Source organism: Microcebus murinus, chromosome 10 (assembly GCF_040939455.1).
Source record: "Microcebus murinus isolate Inina chromosome 10, M.murinus_Inina_mat1.0, whole genome shotgun sequence".
NCBI lineage: Eukaryota > Metazoa > Chordata > Mammalia > Primates > Cheirogaleidae > Microcebus > Microcebus murinus.
The window spans coordinates 56237904-56256575 of record NC_134113.1 but is presented as its reverse complement, the minus strand read 5'-3'; the positions used below and the strand labels follow the sequence as shown (position 1 = coordinate 56256575).

Sequence of the window (18672 nt, the reverse complement as noted above, 5' to 3'; positions counted from 1 at the left end):
ACTGTCAGGATCTTTATCACTGAATTTGGGGTTTCTCCTAAATGTTCTTTGCTTCCAGATTAGGCTTTGATTCCATAATTACATGAATGTGCACCCCCCTTCTTTAAAAACATTTTAAAATTTGACATTCTTCACTTTTCCCTTAATGAAACGAAGGAAAATGTGTGCTGTCTCTAGTCCCTGCTATCCTCAAATCTACTCAACTAGCAAAAGACTTCCTTGCACCAGACCCTGTCCAGGTGTCCTCAGTTATAACCCAGCTAAAAATGAAAGCAAATGTCAAGATAATTCATCCCGGCAGTGGAGGACCCTGTGTGTTCAGCACTCTGTGTGTCTCACTGATTAATAAGAAGCATTTAGGACAACGTGAACATAAATAACCTTTGTACCAGAGATCTGACTCTGAACATTTGCTAGTGCCATGGGTTCTCCAAATCCAGTATGCTGTGAAGGGAAAATGAGTGGAGGAACACTGCCTCCCTCCTATCTTGGGCAACTGAATAGCAAAGAACAGGAGATTTGGTGAGAGAGGGAAGTTCATTTTAGGAAATTGCTTAGGATGGAGTAAGCCAGGCAGTGAGGATACATGGTAATGTGTGTGCTCATCCTGATGAAAAGAGGGTCTCAGGCTCGAGAGGGATAGTGCTAAGTCTAAAGAAGATCAGGATGTGCACAAGTGTGGATTCTAATCCCAAAGGCTCTAAACACCAGCCAAAGCACTTTAATAGACTATTATCCTTGGGACCACAGCCAAACTGTGTTTTCAGAGAAACTGGGCTTGGGCCCATGCAGTCTTTTCCCTTTGGTTTCTCTAAACCCTTCCCCAGCCAATCCCTCATGATACTCTCCCCTGGATCTCACCAGGGCGCCACTGCTGAGCAGAATCATGAAGATGATGAAGGTCTCAAACCAATTGTGCTCCACGATGAGGAAGCAGGTTTTCCGCAGGATCCACCAAGACTTGCCTAGCCCTTCCTCAATGTTGACCTGGCAGCACTTGAACCGCTGGACACAACCTGGCACCAGCGGGGAGAGGCAGGTCAGACTGTGGAAACATGCCCCGCCCAGACCTGCCCTCTCCTCCATCTCCCAGGCCCCGCCAGGGGCTGCCCCACCATGCAGCCGGGAGTACAGTGGCTGAGTTGGACAGTCTAATTCAGAAATGGAGAAGGCTGAGGCTATGCTGCCAAGACTAAGAGGGCAAGGCCCTCTGGAGCCAGGTAGATGCCCTACAGAGAAGCAGTGAGAGGGAGGAGAGAAGGGTAGTCAGGAGACAGGCACAGCCATGACAGAATAGGCCTTGCTAATGGAAGCTTTTGGGCTGATGCCAAGAGAAAATGGACAATAAAAAGTTTGGGAATGGAAACTTGTTATAGGTCAGACTCAGACAGGGGAAACAATATAAATTTCCTTCAAAATGGTGGGCTGGGGAACCATGCTGCCCCTCACTGACCGCTAACTCTAGCAGAAAAGTGTCTGTAAGCACTGAAAGCATCACATGCTCATCCCTTCCTTGCCCCTGTTCACCTTCTGTGAAGCAGGCATCTGGATCCAAGTATTCCTCAGGCTGTTCCACAGGGACTTCTTCTATTTCTGGTTTGATATCGATGGTGCTTCCCTCGGAAGAGCTGGTATCATCCAGTTTCTAGATATGCAAGGCAAAGGGAGATAGAGCAACTCTTTAGCAACAAATTTGCTCTATGGTGGTAACTCCACCTCTGGCAGGGATGATGCACCAGCTATAATTCTGCCCTACAGTTCCTATTACAACTATGAGGGCAAACCATAACCATAAGGCCCCTAAAACTTTTGTTGGAATGGGGTATCAAATCAAAACCCACTCACAGAAGACAGAGACCCACCCTAAACCAAATGGGCTATAAGTTGGTTTCAGGGATATAGTCCAGATTAATGGCAGGGAAGTACTCAAGGGTTTATTCCAGCCTCTGACTTGGACGATCCAGAAGTGACAGCACTAGGCCCAGGAATACCTTAGGAATCTCCATAATCTAAGAAAGGCCTAGAATGATACTGGAGCGTGGGGTTAGTTCTCAAAGTGAATTGGCTACTCCAGGATCGCTCTACTAAGCTCACAGCTGAACTAATCCCTAGGGCTGTCAGAGCCCTGTTTGTTCTCACACAGGATCAAAGTTGGTTTCTAGGTTGGGACCTTACATCTTTGCTGCCTTCAGGATCCGACTCGCTGCTAACATCTTCTGTGTTGAGGTTCTCAAAATCAGATTCGCCTACAGCAATGGGCACCCGCACAGTCAAGTTGGGATTGTTGATGAAGGACATATGGTCCTCATCAATGATGTACTTCTCCACGCTGCTGCCAATGCCACTGGTTGTGCCATTGCCATTCTTCTGGAAGTCCCCATTCCGGTGGATGTCTGCACCAGTGTGGTTGGCAATACAATTGGCCTTCTTTTCGTACAACTCATCCAGAGGCTTCACCTCATCAGCCTCACGCTGCTTAAAGTGGGCCTGCATGAAGGCATGCACTTTCAGTTTAGTCCAGGCCACACCCTTCTTGATGCGGATCACTGAGATCTGTAGGTTGTTCATTTCCCCATCGTCGTCTGTGGCTGCCAGGTTGTCTGCACTGAAGGAGCTCAGGAGCAAGGCCAGGAACAGGTTCAGCACCTATGCCAGTAGCATTGGAAAAGAGTAAATGTAGAATGGTATTAGGAAAAGTTACCCACTAACCTAGGTAGAGCTCAAACTGGAAGCCAACAGTTTTTATGTGACAGACTCAAGAGGTTCTATGGTGTGTGTTTGGCCCACATAGTATTTTAAATGCTCATGTCGCCAGGTGAGAATTTTGTTTGGCTTTGGTTGTAAAACAAGAAGTTTAGCACCTCTTTTCTTGGTTCTTTTATGGTTTTACATACATGTATATGTACCCCCATATATATTATTTTTCTTATAATCAGGAAAGGCAAAGGCTATATCCATTTTGGAAGAAAATTCCCCAAAAATAAAAACAAAAAGGTAGATATGCACTATTGGGGAAGGTCAGAGTGCATAGCCATGTGTTCATGAGCAATAGATGTCTCAGGGTATCTATGTTAGGAAAAATTAGGCTTGAAGAGGCATACAACAGATTAAGCAGACAGAATTAAAATATATTTCATGTCATCTTAGTTGAAGAATGAATTTTCTCTGTTTTCCTAACATTTATAAAAATAAAATAGCTTTATGGCCAAGCACAGTGGCTCACGCCTGTAATCCCAACACTTTGGGAGGCTGAGGCAGGAGGAGCACTTGAGGCCAAGAGTTTGAGATCAGCCAGGGCAACATAGCAAGACACTGCCTCTACAAAAAAATATAATAAAAAATTAGTGCCACTATACTCCAAAACCTGTCTCTAAAAATAAATAAATAAATAAATAATAAAGTAGCTTTAGCAAGACAGTGATGGTGACTTTCATGTTCTGTTGTATAGCCAAATGTCAAGCCATCAGATAAAAGCTTTATTTTGGTTTTAATTTCCTATGTTACTACATTGAACACTAAGATTTATTAATTTTTTCTATTAAGACTTACTTTTGAGAAGTGGGAGAGGTGCTCACTTCTTGATTTACATTTGGTCCTTACTTTGTCATACTTTGGAAGAAGAGTAAGGCATACATTTTAGGTGGAGATAACAGTATGTGCAGAGTGGGAGGGTGGACACAATAAATGACTGTGAGTATTCAGATTATATGGTTGGTAAATTGGGGGTGAGCTGAAGAGGGCATTGAAGGCCAAGCTGAGGGATCTGAATCTTATTTAATTGGATCCACTATTGGTTCTTGAGTAAAGGAGTCACAGATGAGTATAGAGATTTGAGAAAATCATTCCTACTAGCTACATATAGAGGGCAGGCTAGGAGTTGGGAGGCTGTTATTAACACATGCATGAGTTGATAAGGGTCTGGATTAGGCTATAGAAATCCCAAACTCAGCATGCATAAGAATCTCAGTGGGAGAAGGAATGCATGTTTGTTCAAAATACATATTTCCTTGGCCTACACCCTGAAGAGATTCTCATTCAATAGATCTGGTTGTAGGGCTTTGTGACTTGGTCTTTTGTAATGAGTGAAATTCAGGTAACATGATGCAGGTGGTCTTGAGACCACATTATTAGAAATACTGGATGAATTATAGAAATGCAAAGGAAGGGGCAGATCTTAGATACTATAAAGAAATACATGTCAAGAAAGATGTATTTAATATTGAAAATAGACAGAAAAGACTCCAAAGTTACGAGTTCCTAGAAATTAGATGGACAGATGGACTGACCAAAGGGGAACCTGGAAAGGTGTCATCATGGGGTAGAAGTAGAAGCTGAATTTTCAGAGATAATAGCTAGTATGTATTCAGGTATTTGGAGTCAGCTGCAGGCGGATATCCTTGAGACAACTGAGAATAGGACAGCGGACAAAGGATGGTGAGGGCCAGGCGCGGTTGCTCACGCCTGTAATCCTAGCACTCTGGGAGCCCAAGGCGGGCGGATTGCTCAAGGTCAGGAGTTCAAAACCAGCCTGAGTGAGACCCCGTCTCTACTATAAAAAATAATAGAAAGAAATTAATTGGCCAACTAACATATATATATAAAAAATTAGCTGGGCATGGTGGTGCATGCCTGTAGTCCCAGCTACTTGGGAGGCTGAGGCAGGAGGATTGCTTGAGCCCAGGAGTTTGAGGTTGCTGTGAGCTAGGCTGACGCCATGGCACTCACTCTAGCCTGGGCAACAAAGCGAGACTCTGTCTCAAAAAAAAAAAAAGAAAAGGATGGTGAGGTCAGGACTTCGAAAGGTTGACCATACTACATACCAGGAGGCTGTAGCTGTATTCACTGAAGGAGCAAGAGGAGTAGAGGGATTAGGCCTGAGGCAGAGACGGTCGGATATGGAGAGCAGGAGGGGTTAAAGAAACACTATAGTAGCTATTTTTATAGATCAAATGAAAGAACAGGGTAGCTGTAGCTGGTTCAGAGGCTGGTGAGTAGGAAACTTCTCCTGGCATGCTTGTTTATGGCAGAAAAGGAAAGAGAAATAATGTGGATAGCTTGTAAGGGATCACATAAGCTTGCCTTCTTCCAGTCCTCCCTGCTCTATACTTGCAAGTGGGATTTGGAGGAATGATCTGTGAAGTTGTTATTTCTCAAACTTTAGTGTGTACATGAAGCACCTGGGGAGCTTGTTAAAAATGCAGATTCTCACTCGGGGTGGGGAGATGGAGAGGGGTACGCATGTTTGTTAAAAATACATATTTCCTTGGCCTATCCTAAAGAGATTCTGATTCAATAGATGTGGTATAGGGCTTTGGGACTTGGTTTTTTTGTAATGAGTGGGTTGGGGTGTAAGATTCTGCATTTGTAATACACTCTCAAGTGATCTTGGTGCTGCTAATCCTCAGAGAACACTTTGAGAAACAAGGTGTTAAAAGCTCTTCTATTCATTACTGTATACAAAGGCAGAAGAGAGCAGATGGATAGATCAGAGTAAAGCAAGAAAATGACTTGGCATTTATACAAATTAAATAAACCCTAAGATGGTTTAGACCAATGTTCTCAATAGAGGGCAAATTTGCCCGCCAGGGGACATCTGGCAACATCTGGGGATATTTTTGGTTGTCATAACTTGGGGGATGCTATTGGCATCTAGTGGGTAGAGACCAGGGATGCTTTGAATCCTACAGTGCACAGGACAGTCCACAACAAAGAACTATCTAACCCAAGATGTCAACAGTGACAAGATGGAGAAATTCTGGTTCAGAAAAAGGAAGCTTTTAGTAGTTGAAAGAGCAAAGACTTTGAAGTTCGGGTTTACATACAAGTCCTGATATTTACCAGCTGTGTGACCTTGGGAAAGTCACTTAACTTCGCTGAGTTTGTTTTCTTAACTATGAAAAGGGGTTGACAGGTTGTGGTGGGTCATGACTAAGTAGGCACTCTGCAAATATCAGTCTCTTCTCCATAATTTGTACCTTATGGTTCCTGAGCCAAGAAAGAATAAAACTCGACAGACATGGAAGGTAGTAGAAAGACTAAGCAGATTGGGCTTCTGAGCTAAGGGCAGCATATTCAGGGCAAGGAACAAAAATATCTACAAATTAGTACTAACCACCAAGTTGCCAATCACCATGACCATCATAAAGACAATGAGGCACATTGCCTGGCCTGCCACCTCCATGCAGTCCCACATGGTCTCAATCCACTCCCCGCACAACACTCGAAAGACAATGAGGAAGGAATGGAAAAAGTCATGCATGTGCCAGCGAGGAAGTACACAGTCCTGGTTGATCTTGCAGACACACTCTTTGTAGCTTTTCCCAAAGAGTTGCATCCCCACCACGGCGAAGATGAAGACAATAATGGCCAGCACCAAGGTCAGGTTGCCCAGGGCACCCACTGAATTTCCAATAATCTTGATCAGCATGTTCAGGGTGGGCCAGGATTTGGCCAATTTGAAGACTCGGAGCTAAGGAAAAATAAAACAAACAAAAAATGATACTCAATCTATTTTCTCACCACATGACTAAAATAAAAACATGTAAAATTAATAAGTTCAGACTAAATTTATTGAGTACCCTTGGGAAATTCCCTGACTTTCTAACAGTGTCTCAGACTAAAAGGGGAGCAACTGAGGCACAGATAAGGGAAAACTAATTAATTTTATAGTAAGTAAAAAATTTAGAACTAGGAACCAAGAATACTGCCTCAGTCTCTTGTATTATACTCTGAATCAATGTGCTTTTTAAAAAACCATACATGAACACATCCCTTTTCTACTGATTTTTCCCTTGAATTCTCAAAGGACAAGTCAAGGAAAATGTGACTTGTAGGAAACTAAAAGATCAGTATGGACAGTGGAAAAAAAAATCTATCTCCTTAAAAAAGCAAACATTTAAAAATTCTAAATATTTCTTTTGCCTGCCAGTAAATAACCAATGGCTAATATGAAACTTTGTGATATGCTTGGAATAACCTGGAGGAAAAGCACAACTCCCAAATCGGGGCAGTTGCAGATATATCAAACAGCTTTTGAAAAGGGTCTGTACCGTTATTAATTCAGAGGACAGAACTTTTGGTACCTATCATGAAATTTCTATATTCAGTAATAAATGATTACAAGGTCTTGGCTAACAGCCTGCGAATTATTATGCATAAAGGTCATGATAGCTTGGCCGATGGACTTATAGCAATGAGATCAACATCAGATGTCGTGAGCTAACAAACAACTAACATATAATAGAAAATTTGGTAGATGGCAACAGCACTGATTTGAACATTTTTTTCAATTGAAAACTTCAGTCTTATCTGAGAGTTCAAGATTTACCAGGTGTTTCCCTATGCATATATATCTGGGCCACTCATATTTTTTTTTACTGACTAGCTTTTAATCTATTAAAAACATTAGTTCTAAGGCTTCTAACGCCCAATCTTTCCTTTTGTCATCTACATAATAAGAACCTATTCTCAAAAAATCTACTGTGAGCTGGATCCTAGCCAAAGAGAAGTAAGCAGAGGTTTTAGAAACTTGGCAGATATTATTCATGACTTGGACTGAGTGAAATTTCTGTTTTACAAATAGTTTTACTCTATTCCAATTCTCTTTCTTAGAACTACTGAATATCCCAATGGAAACCCCTTACATCTTTTCAGTTGCAAGTGTTTACGTATTTTCCCAATGGGGAGAGAAAAACCTAAGCCAGTTCTCATGCCAGGGTAGCAGTAGTTACGTTTGTCTGAGTGGGATGCCCCCAAGGCAACTCAGTGTTTCAAGGAACTCAATGAGGACATCACTGATGCCTATGTTTCTGGGCAGCTGTTTTGAGGATATCATTATTCTTTCTGAGTTATTTTAGTAATTTCAACATTAACTTCTTCAAATACATTAATAAAAATTCCTTCCTAGCTAGTGGTATGGAAAAGAAAGTTGATGTTTGACAACTAATTTTAAGATGATACAAATGCTCTTCAACTTACGATGGGGTTATTTCCCAATAAATCCATCCTAAGTTGAATATATTTTAAGTCAAAAATGCATTTAATATACATGACCTACCTAGCTTAGCCTAGCCTACCTTAAATGTGCTCAGAGCACTTTTGTTAGCCTACAGTTGCGCAAAATCATCCAACCCAAAGCCTATTTTTTAATAAAGTGAGTATCTCAGGTAATTTATTGAATACTGTACTTAAAGTGAAAAACAGAATGGTTGTATGGGTACTTGAAGTATGATTTCTATTGAATTCGGATGGCTTTCATACCATCGTAAAGTTGAAAAATCATGAGTTGAACCATTGTAGTTGGGGACCATCTGTATTAAAAAGCATTATTTTATTTTCATTTTCTGGAAAAGGCCACCATGATAGAAGAAATAAAGATAGCCATCTTTGAACAAAGACAAATTCTTGTCATTTCAGGGAGATGTTCAGATAAAAAAAACAGGTTTAGTCAACCCAAATTAGACCTCAGAATGGCCATGGGAGTCCTTTATCTTCATCTTTTAGATTAAGCATTATTTTCTGAGGAGCTTCCTAAAATTGATTTGTTTGTTTCTTGATTAAAAAAAACTAACTTCTGGCCGGGCGTGGTGGCTCACGCTTGTAATCCTAGCACCCTGGGAGGCCGAGGCGGGCGGATTGCTCAAGGTCAGGAGTTCAAAACCAGCCTGAGCAAGACCCCGTCTCTACTATAAAAAAATAGAAAGAAATTAATTGGCCAACTAATATATATATATAAAAATTAGCCGGGCATGGTGGCATGTGCCTGTAGTCCCAGCTACTCGGGAGGCTGAGGCAGTAGGACTGCTTGAGCCCAGGAGTTTGAGGTTGTTGTGAGCTAGGCTGACGCCACGGCACTCACTCTAGCCTGAGCAACAAAGCGAGACTCTGTCTCAAAAAAAAAAACAAAAAACAAAAAACAAAAAACTAACTTCTATATTAAGTATTAGGTATTACATTAGGTATTTTAGGAAAGTTTTCAATATTTTAGCCTAACCAAATAAACTGCCAACTGAAATTGGGAGTAAAATACAACTAAGGATTTTAAAAAAAACATCAAAGTAAATTACACAAAGCTTTTTCTAGTAGCTTAAAGACAGAAAATGTTAAAAGAAATTGGAGAAATATGGAATACCAATCGGAAAGATCGCAGCACCGAAAGCCCCTCCACGTCAGCTAGACCCAGTTCCATTAAACTGAGGGAGACAATAAATCCGTCAAAAATGTTCCAACCTTCTTGGAAATAATAGTAGGGATCCATGGCTATGAGCTTCAGGAACATTTCCGCTGTGAAAATTCCAGTGAAAACCTAAAGAGGGGATGCAGGAGGTAAAAAAAAATAATAGAAAGAGAATGACCTCATTATTATCTTTGAATACGACATATCCAAGAAGCTTCAAGAGCCAACCAACCTTAGTTAAATTCTGCATCTGAAGACATCAATACCTGGATGTCCCATGGGCACTCCACATGATGCAGGAAAATCTTCTTATTTTCCTTTTGAATGAAGTCCCCAGCCCTAATGTTCCCATCTTTGTTGTCAGACCCACTCAATTCACACTGTTCAAGAGGTCAGTTAAAAAAATATATTCTAAGCAATGGCAATACCACATAAGGTGACTCCTTTTAAAGGGTCAGTAGTTATTTGAATGTAAATGCTTGGGATGTTTGCTTAAAAAAAAAGATCATTCATTGTGTTATGATTTGATTAGAAAAATATAGTATTATTCCTAATTTAATATTATGTGTATCATCAAACCTAGACCTTTGCTGCATTTTACAAGCAATAAAATATTGCCAAAAGTGTGCAAAATATAGGAATTAATATCTATAATTTTACCACATTGTATACAACTATCATTTTTATGTATTCTCTTTCTGGGTTATTTTCAAATGCATACAGCTTGACAGAGTTGTAAAATCATAGAATACATAAAATGTCTTGGGTCTTATTTTTCATTTATCATGACTCTATCCATGTTGCTACACAGTTATCCTAATTTCCACTTTTATTGTCTGTATAAAATTCTATTGGGTGAATATATCCTCAAATAATTTTATTATTGTTAGAAACTTTGGTCCTTCCTTTTGATTTTTTCAATATGATAATCAATGATGTAATAAATGGTTTAGATTTGTGGCTTATTGTGTGCAAGAATGACTTCTTTCCTGTCTCCCATTTTTCTGCCTGATAGAGCACCTATGTTTCCCAATGACTTCTGTATCCTATTGGCTTTAGCAAGGTAACAGGCAGTGTAAAAGTCAAATCCCATGAATGCCAGTTTTGACGAGACAAATATCCTCATTCTAGGCTAACGATTTAACACCAAACTCTTACTGAATATTATATTTTTAGAAGGAAGACTTTTTTTAAATAAAAGATTTAAAACTGTCATAATAAATTAGTACTTGTAACTACCTGTTTACCAAGTTTACATATGAAGGAGTTTAAGGAAAACTTTGAAGATATAATCTGAGGACAGAATTAAAAATAGTAAAAATGCTCAGATTATAGATGCTGTTTGGAAAGATACTGAATTAATGAATAGCAATAACAAAACAGAATGATGATGGAAATACAGCAAAATGGTTAAGTAAGCTATATGTTTTTGGTGTCCACATGCTTTTCTGTGGTTCTCCATTTTTCTAAATTGAAGATATGGTGTTCTAAAATCACAAAGAATAATTCCCTAAAGAGATCCAATTAAGCAAAATCAAAGTTCATAGTACAAGCTAAGCTATGGAACACTCCCCTGAGTGAGTTCAGGGAAAGTAGGGGCAGCTTATCAAATCCTGACATGCATTTCACCCTTAGTCTAAAACCTTTACAGGTGTCCACATATAAAAATGTTAGTCTGCTTAACATACACTAAGTAGAAACTCAATTTGTTATCCCACTGGTTCTTGGTAAACATACAGGAAGTACTCAGTGATAAGCACTGGCTGATGGACCATGGACTATCCACACCATGGGAACTATGGTTCCTAAGGGAAGTCAACAATGACACAGTTATGTGGTGCTGTCACCAGGATGAATGGCCTCAGACACCTGGTAGGAATTCTCTGTGAAAGAGGTCAGCCACCAGGTTGCTTCAACACAAACTGTGCTGCCAGCAGTTGGGGTGTGCGTCAAAATATAGCTGTAACTGTTAGTTGTGTGAAGCAATTACTTTTTAAAAAATTAAGAAGAATGCTACTCTTATTTGCACTGTAATATGCCAAGCAGGAGAAAAGAGAAGAATTACAAGCAGTGTATCAGCAATTGTATATTAGTGCCTGCTATGGTTTGAATGTGCCCCCAAAGTTCATGTCTTAGAAACCTAATCCCCAATGTAACTGTATTGGGAGGAGGAGCCTCGTAAGAGGCGATTAATGTTATCTCAGGAGTGGGTTAGTGATCTCCAGAGTCGATTCTGTTATAAAAGCGAGTTAAACCCCTTCTTGCTTTCTCCATCTCACCTTCTTTTGCCCTCCTGCCTTCAACTGTGCAATGACATAGCACGAAGGCCCTCACAACATACCAGTGCTGTGCTGCTGTATTTCCCATCCTCCAGAACTGTGAGCTAAATAAACTTCTGTCCATTATAAATTACCCAGTCTATGACATTCTGTTTTAGCACTGTTGTAAGACAGTATCATCCTTGTGGATGTCATCAAATATTCACCTAAGTATTTACGTTCTTATGCAGCAGTTCTTAAAGTGTAGTCAAGTATCCTTGGGATCCCTAAGACCGTACAAGGAGGCATGAGGTCCTCCCTTTGCCAACATCAGTAGTCCCCCCTTATCCACAGTTTTGTTTTCTGTGGTTTCAGTTACCTGTAGTCAACTGTGGTCTGAAAATATTAAATGAAAAATTCAAGAAATACACAATTCATAAGTTTTAAATTGCATGCTCTTCTGAGTATTACGATGCAATCTCAAGCTGTCCTGCTCTGTCCCGTCCAGAACATGAATCATCTCTTTGTCCACCGTATTTATGCTGTACACATTATCCAGCAGTTAGTAACTTAGTACCCGTCTTGGTTACCAGATTGACAAAACACGGTACTGTCATACATTGCTTAATGATGGGGAAACATTCTGAAAAATGCCTTGTTAGGTAATTTTGTCATTGAGCAAACATCATAGACTACTTATGTAAACCTAGATGGTATATACATTTTTATTTATATAAATTTTTTCATATGGAAAACCAAAGGTCCCAGTACCATTACTGAACATCAGTCATTTCCCCTGCTTGATCTGTAATGTCATTATCAAGTGGCACTTATCAAGTGTCTGTATATGCTCCATTATAATCCAGGAGACCAACATCATACATGCGGTCCAGTACTGACCAAAACATCATTATACATATAGTGACTGACTGTATATATATAGGGTTCAGTACTATCTGAGGTTTCAGGCATCCACTGGGGGTCTTGGAATATATCCCTCTTAGATAAGAGAGGACTACTGTGCCTGTCTATGTGAGGTCAGCTTTTCTTCCCATACTCGAACCAAAATAACATATCACAACAGATTGAATGTAGATGCAGAGAATCTAGCCATCTTCTATTAAGCTAGACATGAAACAGATTTGTAAAAATGTCAAACAATGCCATTCTTCTATTTTTTCTTATAGTTATTTCCCATAAAATGTTACCTATTTAACATGTAATAGGTATATTATTGTGATTTTTATTTTTTTTTATTTTATTTTTTTAGACTGAATGGGTCTGTGGAATATTGTGATTTTTAAATTAAAAAAAATGAATATTTAAAAATTTTGTTTTAATTTCAAATGTGGTAAATATCAATGGCAATAACCCACAAAAAAGTTCTTTAGTACTTTTTAAGAATATAATGGGACCCTTGACCCAAAAAGTGATTGAGAACTATTATTACAGTTCATCCTGAATTCATAGTCAGCTTATCTTTCTATTACTAGTTTGGATAAACCACTGGGCAAATGCCCGAGAACTGGTAATGCCTGGTTGCCACATAAAGCCTACAACGTCCAAAGATTAGTGTATTTCACTTGTGGGTCATGCTAGGGCTTGGGAAGGGTGGGGGAGAAGTCATACCTCCTTCTGCTGTAATTGCTTCTGTAGACAAAGTTTAGGCTCATTTGAAAGTGACAAGGGCTTGGCATGTGCCTCTCTTTATTCTCAGAAGGGGTGAATCAGTGCCTGTTCTGTAGTATAACAGACCCTCCCTCAGAATTAACCAAATTCAGTTTGATAAAAGCCTTACATGTATTGCAATGAAAAAAACAATATTTGACCATGAAAAATGATAGTTCCTGAGGTACTCAGTCAAAAGGAGGTAGAGTGACCAACTTATCCTGTTTGTCTGAGACTTTCCTGGTTCTCACACTGAAAGTCCTATGTCTTAGAGTAATCAAGTTGTACCAGTTTCCCAAGGACTGCCCCAGTTTTAAAACTGAAAGTTCCACATCCTACGAACTTCTTCAGACCCCTGCAAATTGGAGTGATAGGTTACTCAACTGGAAGGAGACATGTAAAAAAATAAATAAATCATGTGACAAACATTTAAAAAGAGGTATACATAAGGGGCTATAGGGACACAGATGAAAGAAAAATTAAAATTGGAAAAGAATTCCCATTGGCTGAAAATCTAGTTAAGCTATAGTAGAGACATGGTAATATTCATATGTGTTTGGTAAAGGAGGAAAATAACTTTCTGGGCTTTTTCTTTTGCTTAAAATTCCAGAAATTAAACTTAAATGTCAGACTAAGTCCCAGCTCTTCTTTCTACACCCTCTCCCCCTGAATGATTCAGTCCTAAAGGCCTTAGGTGGGTATCCATGTGAAGGGAGGCCTGGTGCCAGGTGTTAGCCCCAGCAGGATAGCATTTATGCAGAGTGTAGCCCAGCATGGGGAGGCAGACACAGAGGGGAGTGAGGAGGTCCAGGCAGGGAGCAGCCTGACATGGGCTGTGAGAGCCTACACAGGCCTAGGAGAGGTGTCCACTTTGGCGAACGATCCAGTTTGGGCTGTTGGAGGTGGGATGAGAAGGGTATTTTTGTAGGATGGCCATCCCACACAGGCGTTGAGGTTCAAGTGGGATGGGAAGGTGCTAGCACTGGAAGGGCTGGGGGACCTAGCAGAGAGAGGTGGACGTTAAGTCATGTAAAGGTGGTATCCTAGGGAAGGATCCCTGAGTAAGCTGAGGAGGGACTCTCTGCAGGGGAGGGTCCAGTGTGAGGTGTCAGAGTGAGTGGGCTAAGGAGGAACTCTCTGCAGGGGAAGGTCCAGTGTGAGGTGTCAGAGCGAGTGGGCTGAGGAAGGACTCCCTGCAGGGGAAGTCCTGATGCAGGATATCACATCCTACAGCCCAAGTAGGGTGAAGGTGTCCCAACAGGGAGGTGGGCAGTGAGGGGTATGAGAGCCTACCAGGGTGAGGAGGTTGTGGTGTAGTTTGGGATACAGCCACTGCACTGGGCAAGAACTTCACGGGAGAATGATGGCCTGGTGTGGGGTGGGAAGTGTGTCCATGCAAGCAAGGCCCACTGAAAGGTGTCATCAGAGTCCAAGTGGAGCAGGGCAAACAAGGATGTATGGGGTGGTATGGCGTTCGGTGTCAGAGCCTGAGAAGTGAGAGGAGGTGTCCACATGGAAGACGTGGTATGGATGTGTGGGTGGAAGGCATCCGTGTGTGTGTATTGGGGGCTCTCAGCATGGGGAGTCAGAGCCTGAACAGGGTGAGGAGAGTATCCATGTTGTAAGAGCTAAGAGTAGCTTTTTGATCAAATAAGGATATCAAAGATAGTGGCAACCAGGCTTCTCATTGCTGGAGAAGGAGTTACAAATATAGAAAAGGGAGAAAACTAGAAAGAATCCTGCAGTGCTAGATTACAATTGGAAGTGACAAGATCAACTCCTGGTTTTCAATATATAGCTAGCTCGATATAAACTTTTAGTCCTGTCCTTAGAGGGCTGCATATTGCTTCAATAGCAATATGCATACCTAGATCCCAGATCTTGACTCCTAAATGCCATTTTTCACTAAAAAATTCAAGGCTTCTTGAGAAATGGCTGATTCCAGGCCTGGTGCAGGAAAAGTACATTAGCCTGGAATATCTTATGGTATCAGAAAGCAAGGAAGTAATGGGGACATGTCAAAGGGATGTAGAAGCCAGCTTGAAGGGATTCCCACTGGCCAAATCAGGGATAGTTTAAACATCAAAGTAAATGGCAGTAATAGATTGTAACTCACTGGATAAGATTGAAAATGATGAGTCCATACTGATATTAATAAAGGAATAAATCAAAAGTTGAATGAACAGGAAATTTAAATAGTTTCAAAGTATCTTCCTCATAAATACTTATTTATATAGTAAGTTATCACTTAACATCATTGATAAGTTCTTAGAAACCAACTTTAAGCAAAATGAAGTACTGTATAACAAAACCAATTTTACCATAGGCTAATTGATATAAACAAGAGTTAAGTTGCTTTGGCATACAGTACCTCATTTTGCTTAAAGTCCAAGAATCTATTAGCAACATTAAGTGAGGACTTAGTGTAAATGGAAATAGAGTAACTTCATAGGTGAGAAGCCTGGCAGATCCCTCCTTAATCAAGTGATGAAATGAACATCACAGGTAATGGCATGCCTCACAAGCACTGCATGCCAATCGGTGGATATAATGAGAAGAAAACAGCCTCAGTTGTCTGATATTCCTACCGAAATGCACAACCTGTGTCTAATCATGAAGAAGCATCAGACAAACCCAAATTGAAGGAATTGTATAAAATATGTGGCCTATAATCTTCAGTGTCAAGATCATGAAAGTCAAAGAAAGACTGAGGAACTCCTTCAGGCTGAAGAAGATTAAAGAGATACAACTGAATGCAATGGGGGTCATTCTGGAACTGCACCCTGTTCCTCTAAAGGACATCACTGGAATCACTGGCAAAACTTGATAGGGCCTGAGAATTAGATGGCTGTAACATATCAGTGTTAGTTTCCTGATTTTGACAGTTATACTTTGGTTATGTAGGAGAACGTATTTGTTTATAAAAAACAAATGCCATAAGGCTATGTCGGCAACTTATTCTAAAAAAGAAAGTTTTTTTATACTGTTTTTGAAACTTCTCTGTAAGATTCAGATTATTTAAAAAACCACCTCATAAACTTACTGTTGGATCCAATTAGTTGCAAAAAAAGAATCATTACTTTTATAACATAATACAAAAGCTGTATAAGTCATACAACTTCCTTGGGCTTCAATTTCCTTTACAAAATAGGGAGGTTGGATCAAATTATCTCTTATGTTCCCTTCATTATCATTTTCTCTTTTGGGAAGGGTGGAAATCTTCAATTTGCAAAAGACTGTTCTCATCTTCCCTCAAAAACATCTGCATTTCTATGGATAAACAAAACTTAATTCACCGTCTAGGCTGTGGAAAAAGCCTCATACTGCAACCATAAGACAAGGCTATACTCTATTTCACAACGTAATCAATCTCATTTTTTTCTATCCTCTTATCCTCACGTTCAGTCAAAGGCTCTATTTAAATCTCCAGACCTCTGAAAATTCTCCTAATAAATTAGACCAATACAGTTCCTAAGACTTATAAGGCACTTTTAACTATTCTAAAAACTTCTGTATAAGTTCTCATTTTATCCTCTAAAACACTGATGACATGGTATTATCCTAACTTTACAGATTCAATTCATTTCTGGACAAAAATCAATGGCTTATTTAAGGTTACGCTATATCTAATAGGAACCAAACCCAAAATCTTCTGACTTCTAATTCTGTGTTCCTTCTGCCAAAGTCAGCACTTGTGCTGACTGGCAGCAAAGTATATCTTTGAGTTTCTGGTATTGTCCAGAACACACTCATAATGTGAATTTCCCTGAAGTCTAGCACATATCCAACCGCCTTACTTGCTATCTCCACTCAGTGAATAGACACACTTAATATATCCAAAACAGAACTCTTGATTTTAAACTTCAGACATGCTCCTTCTGCAGGCACTCCTATTTTCCCCTCAGTTACTAAACCCCAAATCTAGGTACCATTCTTGATTTTTCCCTTTGCCCTCACATCTAGTCCAAAGTATGTTGGACCATTCACTATTCTCCATCTCCATTGTCAATTATACATTTACTTTCCCCTTGAAAACCCTTGCCAGCACAGTGCTTTATTATTTTAGAATTTGGTTGTCTTGTCTTATGGAGTCTCTGAATACCAACTGCCAACCTTCTCTTCTCTCCTTTTTCTTTACTGATGGTTCTGAACAAAGTTTTCTGAATGCTCACAACTCTAATTTAGGTGTCTCTTTTAATCTTTGTAGATTTTTAAGAATGGGAAAAATAACATTATTTGCTAGCCTGGTCGGAGAGGAGTTCTGCTCATGGTAGGTAAAAGACCTCTCAAAATCCCTTGGAAATCAAGGATTGATTCTGTAAAAAGGAGGGAAAAATAAAGCCTTTGAGAAAAAACTCTACAGGGAAAACATGACCACCAATATCAATAATAGAAACTATCAAGCTGTGTTTCTCATTACTTAACTCTTGGCTACTAAAATAAAGCTTATATCTATATAATATTGTTGATTGGCTTAAAATTCTGCTTGATGGCCAAGGTCCTGTGTCAGCTAGTCACAGGTGACTCACAGACACCTTTCACAGCCAGGTATTACACTGGGCTGCACACAGTCTACATCACAGCAGTGAGCCTGCAGTGTGTCACTCACCCCAGATATGGAGAGACAACAGAATCACCTTGGATGTGCACCAGGGAACATGATAGGTGACATGGCCTAACCAGATAAAGCATCCCTTTGCCATGTGTTTTCAGAATAAGAACTAAAAATGATATAATAATGCTTTATTAGTATATCAGTAGGACTTAAGGTTAAAAGTATATATGTGTTGAGAGAGAGAGAGAGAGCGTGCACGTGTGTGTGTGTGTGCAAGAAACACTGGGCAAAGATCATGACTCAAATTAAATGGTAATAGCTAGATTTGAACATGCCTGTGGTGTAACTCCTAAGGAATCATGAGGCCTAGATGACCTACAAGGTTCTTTCCAACTACTTCTTTACTGTCTATCAAAATTTAGGAGCTCTGGATAGCTGAACATGTGGAGGATCCTGGAGAGTGGTATACCCAGGAAGGATGTGGAAGTTCCTTGCCCCTTCCTCAAAAAAGAAAACAAACAAACAAACAGAAAACAAAAATTCAACCAACTCCTGACTTTTGTAGTAAAGTAAAACAGATAATAATCAAATAATAACTACAGCATGACTTCAGATTATACTTGTAATCTATTTTTTAAAACTACATATTTAACTTTAAATAATATAATAAGTTAAACATATGACTTAAAGTTAACATTAAAATAAATTTGGAACAGATCAACTAATGGCAGAAACTGGATGATGGCCCAGAAGTAGACTGGAGGGGGAAACTAGCCTAGAATTAAAAATTTCCCATACATGGCTCCCATATGGATAATTAAGACCTGACAATGCAGGCAAATTTATAGTTACACTTAATGTACTAAAAGAGCTCCCCTATTTTGTGGTGGTTGTTACTTAAGGTGAAAGGTGAAGTGATTTGCTGGAGCAATGCAAGAGTCAATGTGAGAAACAAAATGAGAAAAAAATCCAGAAGTCCTTGGCTCAGGTTGCTGAAACCAACCCACTGTACCATG

At 39.8% G+C, this 18672-nt stretch overlaps 1 protein-coding gene across 2 annotated transcripts in view; it reads right to left on the bottom strand.

Annotated features, from left to right (window-relative positions):
* SCN8A (sodium voltage-gated channel alpha subunit 8) overlaps positions 1-18672 on the bottom strand; it is a 177417-nt gene that overhangs the window by 29025 nt on the left and 129720 nt on the right. For both annotated transcript variants that reach the window (XM_076007281.1, XM_076007280.1), the window contains exons 15-19: positions 9131-9304; positions 6113-6469; positions 2176-2646; positions 1528-1645; positions 862-1016 (exon numbers count right to left, since the gene is read on the bottom strand). In XM_076007281.1, the coding sequence (XP_075863396.1) occupies positions 862-1016; positions 1528-1645; positions 2176-2646; positions 6113-6469; positions 9131-9304 (1275 nt within the window). The remainder of the gene's footprint in view (positions 1-861; positions 1017-1527; positions 1646-2175; positions 2647-6112; positions 6470-9130; positions 9305-18672) is intronic.